A 17,675-nucleotide genomic window follows, 5' to 3' on the forward strand; every position below is an offset into this window, starting at 1 on the left:
GCCATAAGAATCGAGGCTATAAGGATTAAGGAGCAACAAACAAAAGAACGTGATTTCAAATGACTTGACAAGTTTTACTAATACATGTTCAAAGCTGAGGCTACTGGGTGTATTATCTAACAAAACTCACCCAGTTTCCTACTAATCACACTTTTTCATTAGTCCTAATGAACAGTGACATTTACAAATACCAAGTGTTCCACATTTTCTTGTACCACATTTACACAACATGTTATAACAATTGATGTACCAATTATACATTGGCTAATACTAACAACACTGTTAGACCGTTGTTTAAATGCTACATCAACTGCCACATCATATAATTCAAATATGGTACCAGAAAGTGCAGTCTACTGCATTATCCTTAGCAGACAATCATCAGTTTCTAAAGCCTAGATTTGCGCCTTTGCACTTTAGATCGTTTCTTAGATGTTGCAGGACCATCGTTCTTCCGCCTTTTAACCCCATTACTTAGAGTGTCAGCTTGCACAGCTTCAGTGGTCTTCTTATACGTGACAACGTTGGTTACAATGGCATACATAAGAACCTCAGTTTTTGGGCTAGGGATGAAATTTCTCTCAACAACAGCATTCTTGCCGCAGCATGATTCATCAGTAGCTGTGTCTCTGAGCTTTTGCAATATGGCATCTTTATCAAGCTTAGAATGGTCTGTTGAAACCTGCACCACAATAAGTCACAATTTTGTCAGATTTCCCTCAAAAGAGTTGAGGATATTCAAAACTCAAGTTCTTGCAGAGATAATTGTCACTATTATTTATCTACTTTGATGACAATTTGGGCATGGCTAGTAATAATAGTTCAAAACCAAGACAGCACTGCAAACCAATGATGGTCATATTGATCTCTTTGCAAGGTGTATCACCATGTAAGAACAAAGATATGCTTAATGTCTCACCTCCCAATTGAGAGACACGTTAATCTCTGTGAATGGACAACCACAACCATCAATGAAGTTGAATTTCAAAACCATTTCAATTGATTTTGACTGTGAGGTTCTCCTGATACATATTGAACACAAGAATGTGAGAACATGAGTGTTAGATATATACCTGCTGTTTAATCATAATAATTACTAAGCATTGGATACTCCAAGGAATTCATCATCAAGAGTTTTCATTAAAGCTATTTTTCATAGAAAACGAATTTCCATAAATAATTAACTTTATTTTTTACGGATCAAACAGCTCCCTCATTTTGAATTAAACAATTTTTACAATTGAGCTTCAAGTATTTCTGAGGCATATTTATATTTAAAATTGAATACAGCTCATCAACATTTGCAATACCTTTTCAGTTGAAATGGCTCGTTCTGTAGAATAGCTGCTTTATAATCTTGGTTGTCTACGAAGGATATCTGGATTCCAAACCAGAATAGGATGGTTAGCATCAGATACAAGCAACTGTTGTAATCAAGTAATCCACAAGATGATTTTGTAAGTGATGTCATTTCTATAATGAGTTCTCATATTTCCTTTCACTAAGTTGATCAGTTCTGAGGTAAGGCAATAAACAAGTGCCAGTTCACAGTGCTAGAATAAAATGGTTTAGGATAATTGACTCCTTGTATAAGAGTTTTATTGGGTGCAAAAGTTCTCCAAAGTTTAGTCCACTTAATATCTGTTGAGGAGTACACCAGTAAATTCCAAAAGAATAAGCTCTAACAAAAATACATATTCTCAGTGCTACAATAAAAGTTGAGAAACATCTACGAACAAAATGTACTAATGTCTTCGCTTATAATGGGTTTCCATAACTGCGCTAGATTCAGTTAAGTGGACCACTGGGAAAAAAAAAATCCGGGTTCCATAACCCCTTATTCTCTATAAGAAATTTTTGGTGTAGATGGTCAACCTCTTCAATGTTTACAGTTAAAAATAATAAAAATTAAAATTAAAAATAAAATATCCCTGCATTCTTATCTGTAAAATGACAAGAATGCAAAGCTGCCTGTAGCAATTTAAATAAGCTATGAAAAATGAAAGCATGAGGCAATTTCAGCCTCATTTATACCCCAAGTACTAAGATCAGCAAAATGAATCTCTTAAATAATCACCTCAATAGATTTGATGAATGGCAATGGAGCTTTAAGTCCATGTACACTTGCTACCCGGAGGTTCCAGTTCACATACTTTTCATCTGTAATGCAAGTGAATGAACTATATGAGAAAGTTGTGAACCATAGCCTTGACTAATTGGTATACAATCCAGTGAACTCCTGGGACTTGTTGCATACTGGGGAGAGCAATCCATTTCATATATAGGGCCAACTATTTAAGTATTTAGAAACCACCCACTTATTATTTTGTATTACATATGTTATAGATTCACTAATGCTGTGACTTATAAATTCTGACAAATATGGCATGTTGCCAAGCAAACTACAAAAGCATTTATGTTGGAAGTGTCTTCAAGTTAAGTTACGCCTACATCTATGGTCTACTAAGCAAAGACAATGATATAAAAGAGGCATCTTGTTATAAAGCAAAGAAATAAGTGTACAAGTCAGGCTCTCCAGAACAGTAATTCATTGCAAGATTAACAGCAAAGTAAAGGACATAATTTCAATCCACAATCCAGGAAGAAGCTTAAACGAAAAAGGAAAAACAAACAAAAAAAGGTTTTCGCATAATTGATATTTAGAGTTAAATGAATTGTAAGTTTGTAACCTTTAAACAAAAGTACACAAAGCATCTGCTGCAGATACAATACAAGCATGCATGTTTCGGTCTCTACACCCAAGTACAAACTATTTAAATAAGCATGAATTAAGATTACCTATACTCAATGCTTGAGTTAGAATGATCTGAAAAAGATCTATCCGAACAAATGGAGGAATCTGAAGATTTAGACTGTCCAAGACACCTGAAATAACCTGGAATACAAATGAATAGATAATATCACTCTGTCTGAAAGAAAATAAACCAACTGTACCTCAGCATTCTGGTTTATACCAATGCAGGCCATTAACGTTTCTCCAATACATCCGATAAATATGACACTTTCATCAGCCAAAAAAAAATAATAATCACTGGTAGTAAGGTCCAATACCTTATCTACAAGCCCATGGAGCAGTAAAGTTGCCTTCTTGTCCTTTGGAGTTTTCTGAGAAATTAAACAGAGCATATAATAGACAACCAGAAGATCAATGAGCATATATGTAAAACATAGGTCTTTACATAGTTTAACAACAGTGGAGGGGCGCAATCCTTATGAAATAAGTTCTCAATATCAATTTTCTATATGAAATGAGATATATTTCCCATAAGCAACAGCCATTATCTTGAACAAAAATGAAGCTGCCGGGGTAGAACAAAAGATGATATTACCTGAAGATTAACAATTACAATCTTTCCCCCACCACGGAGTGATCTCAGAGGTAGGTTGCATGCTGGTGTGATCTGCAAACTGCAGAATAATAACAATCACAAAGCCAAGTCTTTGCTAATGTATCCTAGAAGATGGGCAATGATAAAAATAGAAATAACAATATCAACAATAATAATCACAAATCCAAGCACTCTAATATGTCTAGTTCGATGTGGCCAGTTCTTCCCTAGTTGTTTCCGTAAATTCATTTCAGATTTTCAATTTGGCATTTTTCCAAACAATAGAGCTTCCAACCAGAAATCAATTGGCAATGAGTGGTTGCATGGTTGGCAACAGGCAGAGAAGCCCAAGACCTTATATAATGCAATGCTTATAAAAGGCCAAAAAGTACAAAAAAAAAAAAAAAACTCTTAAAAAAATTTAAAGAATTTAAAATTAAAGAAATCGCTATCAACAAACCTCAAGTCTTTACTATTTATCTGTATAAAAATTCATCGGAACCAAAAAGTAATAGTAGTTGTCATATATCAAAGCTATAGAATACATGAGTAAATTAGTAAGTGGGATGCAAATGAAAAGTCAAAATGGAAGAGGATGAACCATTATAAAACTTTCAAAGTCTACATATAAGCTCATTTAATGTACATCTGTGTATGTTATGTGATATGCAAAGCCATAGTTTCTGGATGATTTGAGGCAAATAAAGTAATAAACATTTTTTTTTTATCACATCAACAACTCATAATTACAACAACTAGTCTTCCGTGAGTCGAACTCACAACTCCCACTTACGAAGGGGAGACTTATGCCACTAGACCAAATGGTACTGGGCAACATAAGTTTTTCATCAACAAAACCAAGAAAAGAGTCACTAAAGTTTGGACAGCTAAATTAGGGTATCTCCGTCGTTACTGTTACCTTGTTCCCAAACATAAAACAACATCAGCCATTCTGCAGTGCTTTTCAGCCTGATTCATCTCCTTTGAGGGCAATGCATCCTACATTCAAAGAGAGAGAAGGTGAGGGTTCCTTAAACAAATCTATCTAATTTACAAAAGATTATCGATTTCCCACTCCATTTGCACACACTCTCACTTTTTGTTTGTTGGTTTTCACATACTTTTTTTAGTTGAAATTCAAAATGACCTTGCACCTCATTGACATCCAATCTGCAATTAAATAATTAGCAAGTAATACCTCCCAGTCAAGAACTGTATCCTTAAGCCTTGCTCCACACTTTTTATCTGAGCACCTTCTGGAAGTCTCCTTTAGGCCAATAGTTTCTACCTCAAAATCCCGCATATACCTTCCAATGTTTGAATTGTTATATTAGATATCAATTAATGAAAGATAGACACAAACCATGCATTCAAGAAACAAATTATTAACCTCCAGCAGACAAACAGGGGGGAAGGGAGGGAGGAGAGGGAGCACAATATAATAATACAATAGGCTGATATGTAGAGCAAGCCTTACTCAATGCCACAAGAAGGGCAGACTTCCATAAAGGAGTTACCATGCAACTCCGCAAGTTTCTTCCTTGGTATTCCAGATCGAAGATGGAGTCCATCAACATTCTAGCATTTAGTAAGTAACAGCTAATAAGAATGTAGACAAAATAGAGCATAAAAAATAGATGCTACTTGGAATTGTCTCGCAAGCACCATAGTACAAATAAAGTTAAAAAAAAATTAAAAATATATAAAAAAATTCAATAAAGAAGAAGAAATGAACCAAAGGAGTGATGGAGTCACTCAAATTAGTAACCCCGCACTGAAAAACACTAAAAACTATATGTTCCTGATGACTCCAACAGTTAGTACCAAAAACATGAAAGAGGTTCTAAGCCAAGTATCTAGCATGAAACAATTCAAGATACAGGAATTTCTAGAAGCAGCTATAGAATACAATATCATACCTGGCTAATAACAAACTTCAGTATGCCAGCCCTCTCCAGCGCAACCAAAGCCATATGAGTCAAGCTCGGCATTGCACGATGAAATGGCAACGATGCTTCTGGCAAGGCTTTGCCTTCACGCTGCACTAGTAAATGGAAATCAGTTTCCCATGAATTCATGAAAAATGGTTAATTAGAGAGAGGGAGGAACTTGCAAAGGACAATCTAAACTTCTTTCAAATCATTTGCTCCTCTATAAGTTAGTCAATGCACAATGGTTGATGTTGCAGAAGCCTTTTTTCTTGAAGATTTTTCCTGGTTATGCACTCTGTTTGAGTGCACACTGACTTAAGCAGCCTAATGACTTCACCCTAAGTTTAACTATGGTAGTTAACATATTGGAGAAGCAGTGAAAGATACAGGGGCTTTTTGAAAGGAAAGGAACTAGAGTAGAGTTACTAATTTTGCAGGGACGAAATGGAAAAAGAAACCATTTACATCAAAACGTTAAAAGGGTACAGCTGCGATGGATGTCAAGTCGATCATATCGAACATAAAGACCTTCAAAACTCACATTCAATTCAATACACCACTTTCCTCCAACCAAGAAGAGTTCCTCTAAAAGCAATTTCTTTTTTAGTGTTTTAACAGAAAAGACCAAGAAGAAGACTTAATCCACAATATTGGGGTCCTCACCTGAAGAGTCCAAATTCCCTTTGGACCTCGAAAATCAGGTATACCACAAGAAGTTGATATTCCTGCACCTGTAAACACCACTAGATGCTTACTCTGCAAGAACAAAGAAAAATCTTGAAGAACTTGACCAAAATCAGATCTAATATTAAAAAAAAAAAATACATAAATTAAGCAGATAATGACAAGTGTAGGTTTAAACCTTCTGTACCAGCAGGGCAAGCTGTTCAATCTGCCATTGTGGAAAGAAAAGACCACAAACACAAACAGGTGATGTAAGTATGACAAACATAAAAATTTACAAAATCTTATGTTGGATAGTCAACGCACACAGAAAAGATCACGAGGATAAGCAATTGCAAAAGTGAATATATATGCAATGGAACTTGCAGTTAGTGAACACATCACAATTGTAGAAAATATATATTGAAAAAAGAGTTGAATAACTCAAGTATAACAATTTTTTAACTGCTTGACCAAAATAAATCAATTCTGTAACTGAGGGATAAATCCAGGACTCTTGAATTCTCAATGAGATATGCATACTATAATGCAACTACAAACAAATACACACACAAGAGAGAGAAGTTCATGTGAAGTTCAATATCAGATTGCATTGAAACTCCTACCGGACAGAATAAAATTATGACCCACATTGCATTGAAACTCATATTCTAGCAAACCAAACCAGATATTTGGGATATCATGTAAATAGTACATAATTTGGATGAACAGAGATTTTCTTCAAAAAATAGCCACACTGATGCTACCCATGTGCACAAGCCCTACCCCAGAAAAACTACAAGGGCAAGATAAAGGTTTACCCAGTCAATTAATCATAGAGGAGAAAGACAAAGATTGTGACTTTGTCTGACTCCATCCGAGTACTTCAACTACTTTCCATCTGAACATGTCAAACTGAAAATTACAACTCTATACACAAATGTTTCTGTGATAAACAAGAGCAAAGGTATTGGAGCAATGTCACAACCCATAAATTGATTCAAGTGCAACTCATTGATGAAGAAAGCAAGTAAATTGGATCAAAATGAAAACAAACGCCCAAACCCAGATATCAGATCTTCATAAGTATGTAGATATATCAAAAACAAGTGCGTTCCACATTCAACCAAAGCTAGAATTGCCCCAATTTATGCATAAAACCTAAGTACCATTTATGGGTATCAAAATTCCAGAAGATCAGCAAAGTGATAAACTTTGAGAAGAGAAAACAATACAAAACATCGCTGAAAAAAGGAAAGAAGACAATGAGGGAAAGGAATATCAAACCTTTTGTTGCAGAACTTCAGGGGTGTCGAAATGTTCAGACATTCCCACGCTGCCCACATCTTCAATGTAGGAAAGCTTCTCTGCATAACCCAAGGACATGGTCAATCAGGTACTTTGTCTCTGGAAAACTCTGTGTTTGGAGTAAGTGTGATGAAAAAGAACACGGAGGTGGGAGAGTGGTGAGTGAGAGAGAGGCCTTTTATGTTCTGTTTCTTTTCTTTGTTCCCTCTCGGTTGCTCCGAGTTTTATGACTCTTTAAGGAGACTCGACAGCTAAAATTTAAAAAAGAAAAAAATTCCAAATTAAAAGATTTTTTTTTTTTTTTTTTTTCAAGCTAGAACAGACGATCATGCTATATTCGGTCATCTCTTAAACTGTGGTTAAGATTCATCATTGTAATTTGTCTCACAAAATTATAGTTTTAAGTCATAAAAAAGTATTGTTGTTTTCATTGATGCGCTCAATAATAAGTCTGGAATCATTTTCAAGTTATATTCTATTAGATTTTTTTGAAATTCTGACCGAGAGCTTTTAAGAGACCTTTCTCTTTAACGTCTGACCTTTAACACTTGGAATAGTGGTATGATTAACACTTCTAGCACTAGTCACGAGCAATAAACCATGCTTTATCACTAATAACAAAGCCAAAGGCTGCGTTATTATTCAGAACAAAAGAACGAATAAAGTATGATGGTATGCAATTGATACGTGCATTTGTAAGTTTAGCTTCCAATAATTTTCACCTAGCAATATCAAATAACACTTTTGAAGGGTGTTGTAGAGTTTGTCTGAATAGCCACTTATGTTTGGTCTCCCAAATCTGCCAACAAATCAAAAGATTTTTTTTTTTTCCCATAAAAGTACTACCATCATTATTATTCAAACCACAATTTTGGTTTTGTATCATTGGATCAAATTACGTGCATCAAAAGGGCTTGAAAAATTCAATAAACATCTCCAAACCTCCTATGCCAAAGAGTAGGAGCAAAAGAGATTATTGAGATCTTCCTCTAAATTTCAGAAAAACAGCAATCATGATTGATAGTCTCATTGAATCTATGCATTCGAGCTTGAATCATTTTCTTCCTCTCAACAAGAATCTTGAAATTTCTTTTACCTTGGGCTGAAGATTGAGCCTCCACATTTTGTTCAAAGTATCATAAATATTGTGGATATCATGACTTTCACATTAAATTGAATTCAAGTGGTTGATTGAATGAAAAGTACACCATTAATAACCAGTCCATGTATAAAATCGAGATGAAATCAGCTGTTCCCAATACACTATCCATATTCTATCCTCATACATTCATTGGTCAACAAAGATTAAGAAAATATTTTTTTAATCTTTTGTTCCATTTTTTATTCTTTGTGGACCAATGAATGCATGGGAACAGAATGGGGATAGTATATTTGGGGACAGCTAATTTCATCCCGTATAAAATCATCTTCAAAATCATAACTGGGAAGATGAACTCCGATTATTTACTTAACATTTTGCTCAAGGACTCTCGATATATGGAAGAATTCCATTTTTTGCTTAGGAGAAATTGATTGCATGCTGAGTCAATAGCCAATGGCCAGAGACATACATACACTTAATAAAGGAGTCAAGATCAAGTCTCTTAGGCCAAAACCCCTTTAAGCAAATACCTGATAGGAGCATAAAATGCGACAAATTTATCGTTCAAACCTTTATACTTTTGCTTAGTTTATTCCTTAAAAAGATCAATTTAACTTTGTTACTTTCTTAGGTACTTTGAGAAGCAGTTAAGGAGAAGAGAGAGCTACAATGGTGAAATCAAGGAACTTCACATGAAGTAGTGATGCATAGGATGGATTCTGGTCATTCATTGGTCCTAAAACTCAAGAGAAGATGGAGAATGTTTCCATGAAAAACAGTTGCAAAGAAGCAGGAAACAAAGTACTAGAGTCTGCCTTATTTTCTTCTATCTTGGGAAGCTGTTTTGAAGACCTTTGGAGTGGAGTTATGAAGAAAGGCCTTGCAAAATTTGAAGATCATATGTTCTACTATAACTTCAGGCAAAGATTTAGTCCAGAATGATAAAGAGGAAGCCAGAGGCTGTGCTCAAAGTTGGTACCCAGATAAGACTGTTTCCATCAGCTTTTTAGGAAGCTTTTTCAAGGACTTTTATACTGGACTTAAGGGACGAAAATCATGAATTTCTCTTCCCATATTTAAAGAATATATGTTGTAGAGAAGTTTAGAGTCAAGAATCATCCAGAAAGGTGGTGTAATGTATAAGTTACGATGCTGCAAAGATGAGCAGAGGATAAGGAAAATCTAGAATTTCTGACAAGTTTTTCTGCGAAGCATTTTCAAGACCGTTGTTGGGCCATGTTTCAAGAAGGTTTCTAGAAGGTTTTTGCACGGTTTTGAAGGGTGACATCATAAGTGTTATGTGACAGAATATCACCTTCGAATCTGCCAGGAACCCTTATCAAACATGGAGAGGAAAATCAATCCTAGTTGAGAAAGGAAAGTGAATTAAAGGCTATAATTTCTGAAGATATTCTTGGCAGATTTTGGGACGAATTTTATTGGATTTTTGTTGCTTTATACTTATCAAGAGATGGTTAGAGAGACTTAAGGAAGGTTCAGAAGATGGTGTGGCAGCTAAGCAAGTGGAATTGGAGAAGAATAAGGAGAACTCAACCCGGTTTTGAGGAGAAAAACTAGGGGCTTGTAAACAATTAAAAGAGGAGGCTTCTTGGCGTCAAAGGGGGACCATATCATACATTTTTTCACGCCTAAAAACAGCCCTAGCTCTCTGATTTTCGAAGCTCCATACAAGCATAAGGAAAAGAAGCCGCCAAAGTCGCCGTCTACCACCACCGTGAACATCCATCTTCAAGCAACATCCACCGTGTCTCTTCACTCCCTTTTTCTGCGACTTTGTCCTTTTATTTTCAATATGTTACTGTGTGTTTACCTTAGAACAATGAGTAGCTAAATACTTTTGTGTTAGGGGCTAGTTTGAAGCCCTAAACTATGGTTCAAGTTTCATAATAAATTTCTATGTTTTAGTTACTTTGTCAATGAGATTGTTCTTTGGTTCTGGATTAGATGAGTCTTTTATATGTATGTTTTATGTGGTTGCAAACATATAGGATATGCATGTAATTGGTGCTAGGTTAAATAGCAATTCACCTAATAGTTTTGTGATTTTAACCAAAGTAGTAAAGCCTCTCGCTTAGGTGTGTACCAAAGATGAGGAATGCAATTAGACACGCTTGTTGTACTAGTTTGTACACTTAGATTGACAGCCTTCCACATGTGCTTAATGCTTTAGAACTTGCTAAATGTAGGAGTCGCTTGTGATCTCTATGTTGCATGTTTTCAAAAGGTTCTAATAACGGCGCTTGATCTTGTTAGAACATTATAGGGAAGTAATATAAGGTACTTAGCTTGCTTCTAGCTTTGTAACTTGGTCAATCTCTATCTCATGACTTAGTAATAAACATAGGAAGATAAATTGGAACTTGGATTGTGTTTAGTGGTGGATAACGAACTCCTAACTGCTCATCATCATATTCACAAACTTTACTTTAAATTCATCTTTTGTTCTTACTTTAATTTCGGTAGAATTAATCAACAATTCCCCCCAATTGTGTTTTTCAATTTATTTCATACTGTAGTTTAATATTTTAGTTTTCTTTGTTTTGTAGGTTACATAAATTGAAGGTGAACCCTTGATCCTTGGCGTAGAACGATCCCTTACTTTCACTACTACAACTTGACAACAAAAAGGGTTTTAAATTGCGTGCTATTTTTAGTAGAGCAATACCATTGATAAAAAATTCAAAATGAGCTTGTTGAAAAGAGAATTTTACAAACAAAGAACATATTTGTATCTTTGAAAAAAATAATCAACGTGCCCTTCGTTCACCGTAGCATGTGATTATGGTATAAACCGAATGTCATTTCCTAGTAAACAAATAGGAGCAACTCCTTATCCATAAACCGCTTGAAATATATCTATCAAATTCGAGATAATTACCAATACCAAAAGGAATCATGATTGAAATTACATAAACCAACATTTAGGGACCAGAGAAGCATACAAACCCTCTGCGGGTCTAAACTTGGGCGGGATGTTAGACCATACTTTACATTATTTTAGAAGTATTGCAAGAGTGAAAGAAACATCCAGGTTGAGCTTTGAAGTAGAGAATCGGAGCTAAGAAGAATGACGATCAAAATGTGGAGCAAAAAGTAAGGGCTTGTCCGGTAAAGTTTTTAAAAATGATTTTTCAAAAACCGATTTTGAAAATGAAAACGAGAAAACAAGATTGAATTTTTGAGATCCGAAAATGTGTCCGGTAGTTTATTCTGAAAACAATTTAAAGACCTTCATATAATAGACCAAACAAATACAAGAGCGACGTGAAAATATGGAAGAAGAGAGCACGTTCTTTTTTTTCTTTGTTTTGGAAAATATATCTCCGTGTTTTCTAAAATATGAGAATGAAAAGGTGAAAACGTCTATTTGTCGTTTTCCTGTTTTACGAGTAAAATAAAAAATTATTTCCAATTTTTATTTTCTACATTTTTGAAAACAGACCAACGAACGCATTTTCAAGCAATTTTCATTTTATAAAATGAAAAAGATGACTTGAAAGCGTTACCGAACGCCACCTAAAATTCTGAATTCCGGGGAACCACTTCAAATGACGGCACAAGTGGCGGCCAACCACAACTTGTGATGGTGTCATATCTTTTCCGATCACAATGAAGGAGGAGCAAGGAGGTGGAGTAACATTATTACATTCATCCTATTATCATTTGGATAATAGGCATCACTATGCACATCTTTTCTTCCATGCTTGTCCCTTTGACTTTGGTGACCCATAACCATCTCTACACTCTTCCTTTGCTTGTTTCCCATGCAATTGCCTAGCTACTCTCTCCCTCTCTCTTAGCCATTTTTTCCTACTCTACTCTCTCTAATAGTTCATAATTACTTCATTTTTTTTAGTCCATCTCTAATATATCTTTTACAGTTTTAGGACCAAAACTCACTCCAACACTTTTTTTTGCTAGTTTTTAAGAGAGCTAGCTACTCCTCTCCTTTTCTATCCTCTATTAAACCTTCTCTCTTTCTCGTTTTATAGAGTTCTCTGGTTGCCACAATGTTCCCAACACTCCACCTCCCAAAAATCCAAATCTTCTTCTTCTTTCAATCTCTATCTCCTTCAGTAACACCACTACTACACATTATTTCTCCATCCTCATTTCTATCATCATTTTCTCCATCTACTCCACCTATTCACACAATACATAATCCAAGTTTCACTATCTTTTATCATCAAATCTTCAAGAGCAAGAAGGAAAAAGAATCACCACCACTACCAAGACATGAGCTTGGGGACCATCCAACACACCACTAAGCCAACTCTATCCCTTTTACTGTAGATTATATTTTGGTATTTAATTTGATTATGAAGTTAGTATATGTAATTATGAGTGAGTGAGTAGTACTTTGTTTCAACCCTAGCCAAACTTATAATGAATTGATGTTTGAATATTATTTAATGCAATTTCCATAGTCACCTTCACATGCTAAATCAAAAAAATGAATGTTTATATTTGAATCTAGCTAATTTGAATATCTTACATTTGTCATTACATGAACAATATTTAGAGAATAGCTTACTTTGGACATTAAAAACATGATAACAGACTAGGTGTGCATGTGAGGGTAGTGAGATAAAATCACCTAGATCTAGGATTGGTTTGCTTGCTTGATTACCTAAACTCAAACCTTTATGCATCTAGGAGCAAAGAATTGATACTTTTCCTGTAATATAACTTGTTCTTGAGTAGTTAGTTCCTCACTTATCTGGTGAAAATTGATAAAATCAAAGGAGTTTAGGCCTTGGTAATCTTATCCGGATGCTAAGAGGGTAATTAGATACTTACGATTGTATCATTTATAGTTTGAACATCAATACTTGCAAGGGAGGCTTTGGTGAACAACCTAAGCCCTAACTCAAGCCACTTGTTCTTTTTAGTTATTATAGTTTAGTTTACATTTGAAGCATTTAGTTGAATTAAAGTTCACCAGTCTTTCAACCACAAATTCACTACCACCACAATGCACATACTCACCATGAGCCTAGATCTCCTTGTGAATTTAGGTTTGTGACTGTATTTTTTCATATTCTAGTTCTCCTTAGGTTCACACCCTAGTTAGGAAAATAAATCTAATCCTCGTGGGTTCAAAACTGGCCTTATATTTGAGGGTGACTATTTGGCTGACACTGGATTGACCTAAATGGCTATGTAGCAAGTGAGGGTGTTTCCATCTTTCTTGAAAACCAAAACTGTAGAAGAACTAGGCCCTAGTAATAGAATCCAGAGATAACTAGGCCCTACCTGACCCTAACTTGAATGCAAGTCCAAGAGCCTAAAACTAAGAGAGGCCCAAGTCAACCCTAACACCAGCTGTTATCACAAGCCATGTCAGTGACACCAACACCCTCAAGTGGCCGCTCACTTTAGTCAACCATAATCAGACTTGCGAAAAATTAAGACCACTAGCCTTTTGGATTTACCTCCCAAGGCTATCAAGGAACGACAACAATAACATTATGTAGCTAACCTCTAGACTCGTTCATAACTTGAATTTTGACATCTTGGGATTGTAATGTGGTCTTAAACTTGCGGTCACTAAAGACATCTCTAATCTTATTGTTGGAATGGACTCTACAACCATTGCAAAGCTCCTACATACTGGTATGGAAGAGTGTCTAGCCTCTATTATTGGCTCACAATTTTATTTTCATCACACTTCAATCTAGTTACAGTGCTTATTGAAAATTGAGGATTGTCTTGAGATTTGTTCGTGTGGAAATGTGGGACACACCTATGGAAAATGTATAGTGGGGTTGGGTCCACTATGTTGCCGCATGAAAACAAATTTGGCGACACTTCGTTTCATCCTGCCACTAGGAAGTTGGGTCCATTTGATCCAGCAAACAGCTCGCTGCCTCGCTAGGCCAGACAAAGCACAAACACAAAAACCCCGGCTGGATGAGAGGGATGAGCAGTATATCATTGAAAATTTCCTGGATCCTTTAGCTTCTGTAGTGCTATTCAATCCTCATAAGATGGATAAGGGTGGAGTTCAAGTTATCCGAAATGTTGTTAATAAGATATCTGGGAGAGAGAGAGTTATTATGGCCAGAAACAAAACTATTCGGACTATGCTTGGCCTTGCTGTTATAGCTAGTGAATGTCATTATAATATTTGGCGCCTATTATCACATGTCTTTGTATGTATTCTAATTTAATTTTGGGAATTTCTGTTGTTTTATCATCTTTTTTTCTGCCTATGATTGTATTTTTTTTTTCTAGGGTGAATGTGGACTTGTATTCCTTCACAATGACACTTACCTGCTCGAATTGGTACTTCGGCTTGTCTCCGTGAAGGCTGTATATCTACTGGGTTATTTCATCCCCCTTCACAAGCTTTCCCCCCCCCCCCAGAAAGTATATCCAGAACTGTATATCACATAGAATATCTTGTGGAAAACATACTGAACCAGTCCAAGTCGACGAATACGGGAGACATTTCAAACCTTCACATCATTTCGAAACAAGCGCATGAATCGCTTCAGGCCGAGTTGATTCGGTTGCGTCCTCTTTTGGACCTGCTTGATCCCTCTCTTCATTCTCTTTGATACCTCTACATCCTATGAGGCTCTTATTCACGATATTATTTGTTTATTTATGTTGTATGTGTATGATGTGATGGTGTTTTTGTTTGATGGTTTTGTTAACAATGTGTGTATAAGTTTGATTATCATGCATGAGTGCTATATTTAACACAAGTTACTTTGTTTAAATGGTTGTGTACTTTTTCAACGGAATCAATAGTTGCATTGTGCTTTCTTTTATTTTTGTTGAAACCAAAATGAGACATGAGATCAATCACTTTTTCGGAATGTATTGAAGTTTTTTGTGTTTGTATGATTGATTGACAAAATTGTTTGTAATGTCTGCTTCATTGATTTTGGTAAGTCATCATTAACATTTGTCTTGAAGGAAGCCTCCAAAAGGAAAATGTAACAAATCAAACCAAATCGATGTTATTGACACGAGAGGTCAAGACTCCCATAATCAAAATCGATGTTATTGGATAATGTCCATCACTTACACACTTATTCATCTATAATCAAAACCTAACTATCAAGTACCTATAACAATTTTGATAAAACTTACCTGCTTGCAAGGAATTCCATTCATTGTCTCTACAAGCCTGCTAGGCCTAAATATTGGCCGGTTTGTATCTTTATATATGCCCATAACAAAAGACAAATTCCCCACATGTGAAAACCTGTATCATTAATAGATGGTATACATGATTACACCGAACACTATACCAAACTTGAATTCATAATATAATATATATATATATATATATATATATATATATGTCAATATACATGTTTCAGGTGTAAGTAAACCCGTATTTTGTTAATTGACAACATAAAACTATGAAAGACTATTACTAACATCAACAAATAATCAAGCTAGCTATCTCACAAATCCAAAAAGAAGAAACCCAAATATTATTCAGATCTTTGTATTGTTGGCAGATAAACTAAATCATGGGATAATGCATGAGAACTTGAAACATTATATAATTGAACTCACCCATCTTGGTTGTTTGAACTGACTTCTAATGTGAGAACCCACATAGGAGCTTCAATTTCTTCCTGTATCAATCAGCAAATAAAAAAGGTGCAAGTGTTAATTGTAATCAAGACATTTTTATGGTTTGCGTCTTTAAACCATTCTATTCTTTTTATCCACTCATTTTTATGGTTTGCGTCTTTATCTTCAATTGGATGGCGCCCTTTTTTAAAAAAAAAACAAAATTCATTCGTATTTTATATTATTTTGAGTTTAAAATTTAGGATTTAAACTCCAGAAGACACTGCTGCTGTAGGACATTATGCAACAAATTTTAATTTTATTGTAGTCTGATAGTCCAAGCAAGACTCTTACCTTTCTAGTAAAAGCTGTAATTCGTTAAATCTTATTCCGTTGAACAAAAGCGGACAACTATTTGGTACCTTGTATAAAGCTGCGATTTCTAAGTTAATTCAAAAGTACAAATTAACAAAGTAATCTAAGAGCTTAGAATAAAAGTTATAGGGAAATGTTACTTAGACGATGTGATATGATCAATCTATTTTCTTCTGTTTCTTAGTGAGATTATTATCTCTTACAAGCTTGTTACGTAGACAACTCAATTGATTCTCTGCTCTATCGTACTCAACCTTTATTGAATCTAAATCAAACAATGGAGAATAACAAGCTAATTGTTCACTTGCTCGTTCACTCTTTTTTGTGGTTAAAAATGTTGATTGTACACTTTCATGATATAAGTAGGTCATGTTTTAAAACATAATATTATAAAGTTATTTGGTAAAGAATAAATCAAACTAGAGAATCTTTTAGTTATCCAAGTGTGTCATGTTGATACGGTAAAATTACCCTAAGGCTGAGTTGATATCAAAAGGCCTGGGTTGAACTGAATAGGGAATTTTATGTGGAAATGGGCTTGGAGTCATTAAGGACCTGAATTCATATGTTACATGGAAAACAAGTGTAACATAAATCAAGAATGATATAGAACCTTACTTCTACAAGAAGATGGAGATCTGACACCTCTATAAATATAGTTTATGATGAATGTCAATCGTATGCATTAGATAGGCTTTGGACCACCACTCGCTTATCATGCTAGCTGTCATATAGGATTGCTGACCTTAATTAATCTCGACAATGTTATCTTAATTGACAGTGCCAATTTTAGGCATCAATATGTTAAGCACATAAACTTTTTTTAATATTCTTAATCAAGCAACAACTCATAAAAGTCATCGCCTAATTGGTTTCTTAAGAGAAAGTTTCAGTTGCTGCATAAACATTAAGCGACAACCCATAGAAATTGTCAAATCAAAAGCGAGGAAATTTCAGTTGTCACATAAACATTAAGTGATAACTTGTACAAGTCGTTGCCTAATTGGTTTTATGCGAGAAAATTTCAATTGTCGTATAATCATTAAGTGGCAACCTGAATAAGTAGTCACCAAATTGATTTTCTATAAGAAAATTTCAATTGTCGCATAATCATTAAGTGACAATTCATTGAAGTCCTAATTGATCTTTTACGAGGAATTTATAGTTGCCTCATAAACATTAACCGACAACTTGTATGAGTCGTTGCCTAGCTAATCATCTACGAGGCAATTTCAATTGTCGCATAAACATTAAGCGACAAACCGTAAAAGTCGTCGCTTAATTGATCTTCTGCGAGGAAATTCTAGTTGTCGCATAAACATTAAGCGACAACCCGTAGAAGTCACCGCTTAATTAATCTATTGCGAGGAAGTTACAGTTGTCACA

At 35.1% G+C, this 17,675-nt stretch overlaps 1 protein-coding gene across 2 annotated transcripts; it reads right to left on the minus strand.

The window, feature by feature from the left end:
• Positions 1-2: 2 nt before the first annotated feature.
• On the minus strand, positions 3-7,451 carry LOC133734321 (NAD-dependent protein deacetylase SRT1). Of its 2 annotated transcripts, XM_062161950.1 has the most exons (14): positions 7,232-7,451; positions 6,144-6,173; positions 5,945-6,037; positions 5,270-5,389; positions 4,828-4,928; positions 4,549-4,657; positions 4,270-4,349; positions 3,351-3,429; positions 3,073-3,126; positions 2,800-2,896; positions 2,078-2,160; positions 1,311-1,378; positions 920-1,022; positions 3-682 (listed from the first exon to the last, which is right to left on the minus strand). In XM_062161950.1, the coding sequence occupies exons 1-14, from the start codon at positions 7,328-7,330 to the stop codon at positions 389-391; spliced, it is 1,410 nt and encodes a 469-aa protein (XP_062017934.1). In that variant the 5' UTR covers positions 7,331-7,451; the 3' UTR covers positions 3-388. The 2 variants fall into 2 exon arrangements, with proteins under 2 accessions (XP_062017934.1, XP_062017935.1); XM_062161951.1 differs by lacking the exon at positions 7,232-7,451 and having other exon boundaries at positions 5,270-5,394.
• Between the last annotated feature and the right edge of the window lie 10,224 nt (positions 7,452-17,675).

Source organism: Rosa rugosa, chromosome 2 (assembly GCF_958449725.1).
Source record: "Rosa rugosa chromosome 2, drRosRugo1.1, whole genome shotgun sequence".
NCBI classification, from domain to species: Eukaryota; Viridiplantae; Streptophyta; class Magnoliopsida; order Rosales; family Rosaceae; genus Rosa; species Rosa rugosa.

Coding starts and splice junctions, on each gene's coding strand:
- LOC133734321 (XM_062161950.1), bottom strand. CDS start 7,330: ATGTCCTTGGGTTATGCAGAGAAGCTTTCCTACATTGAAGATGTGGGC. Junction 5,390..5,944: donor AGGGAATTTGGACTCTTCAG/GTGAGGACCCCA, acceptor TTACTAGTGCAG/CGTGAAGGCAAAGCCTTGCC. Junction 4,350..4,548: donor ATACAGTTCTTGACTGGGAG/GTATTACTTGCT, acceptor CTTTGAATGTAG/GATGCATTGCCCTCAAAGGA.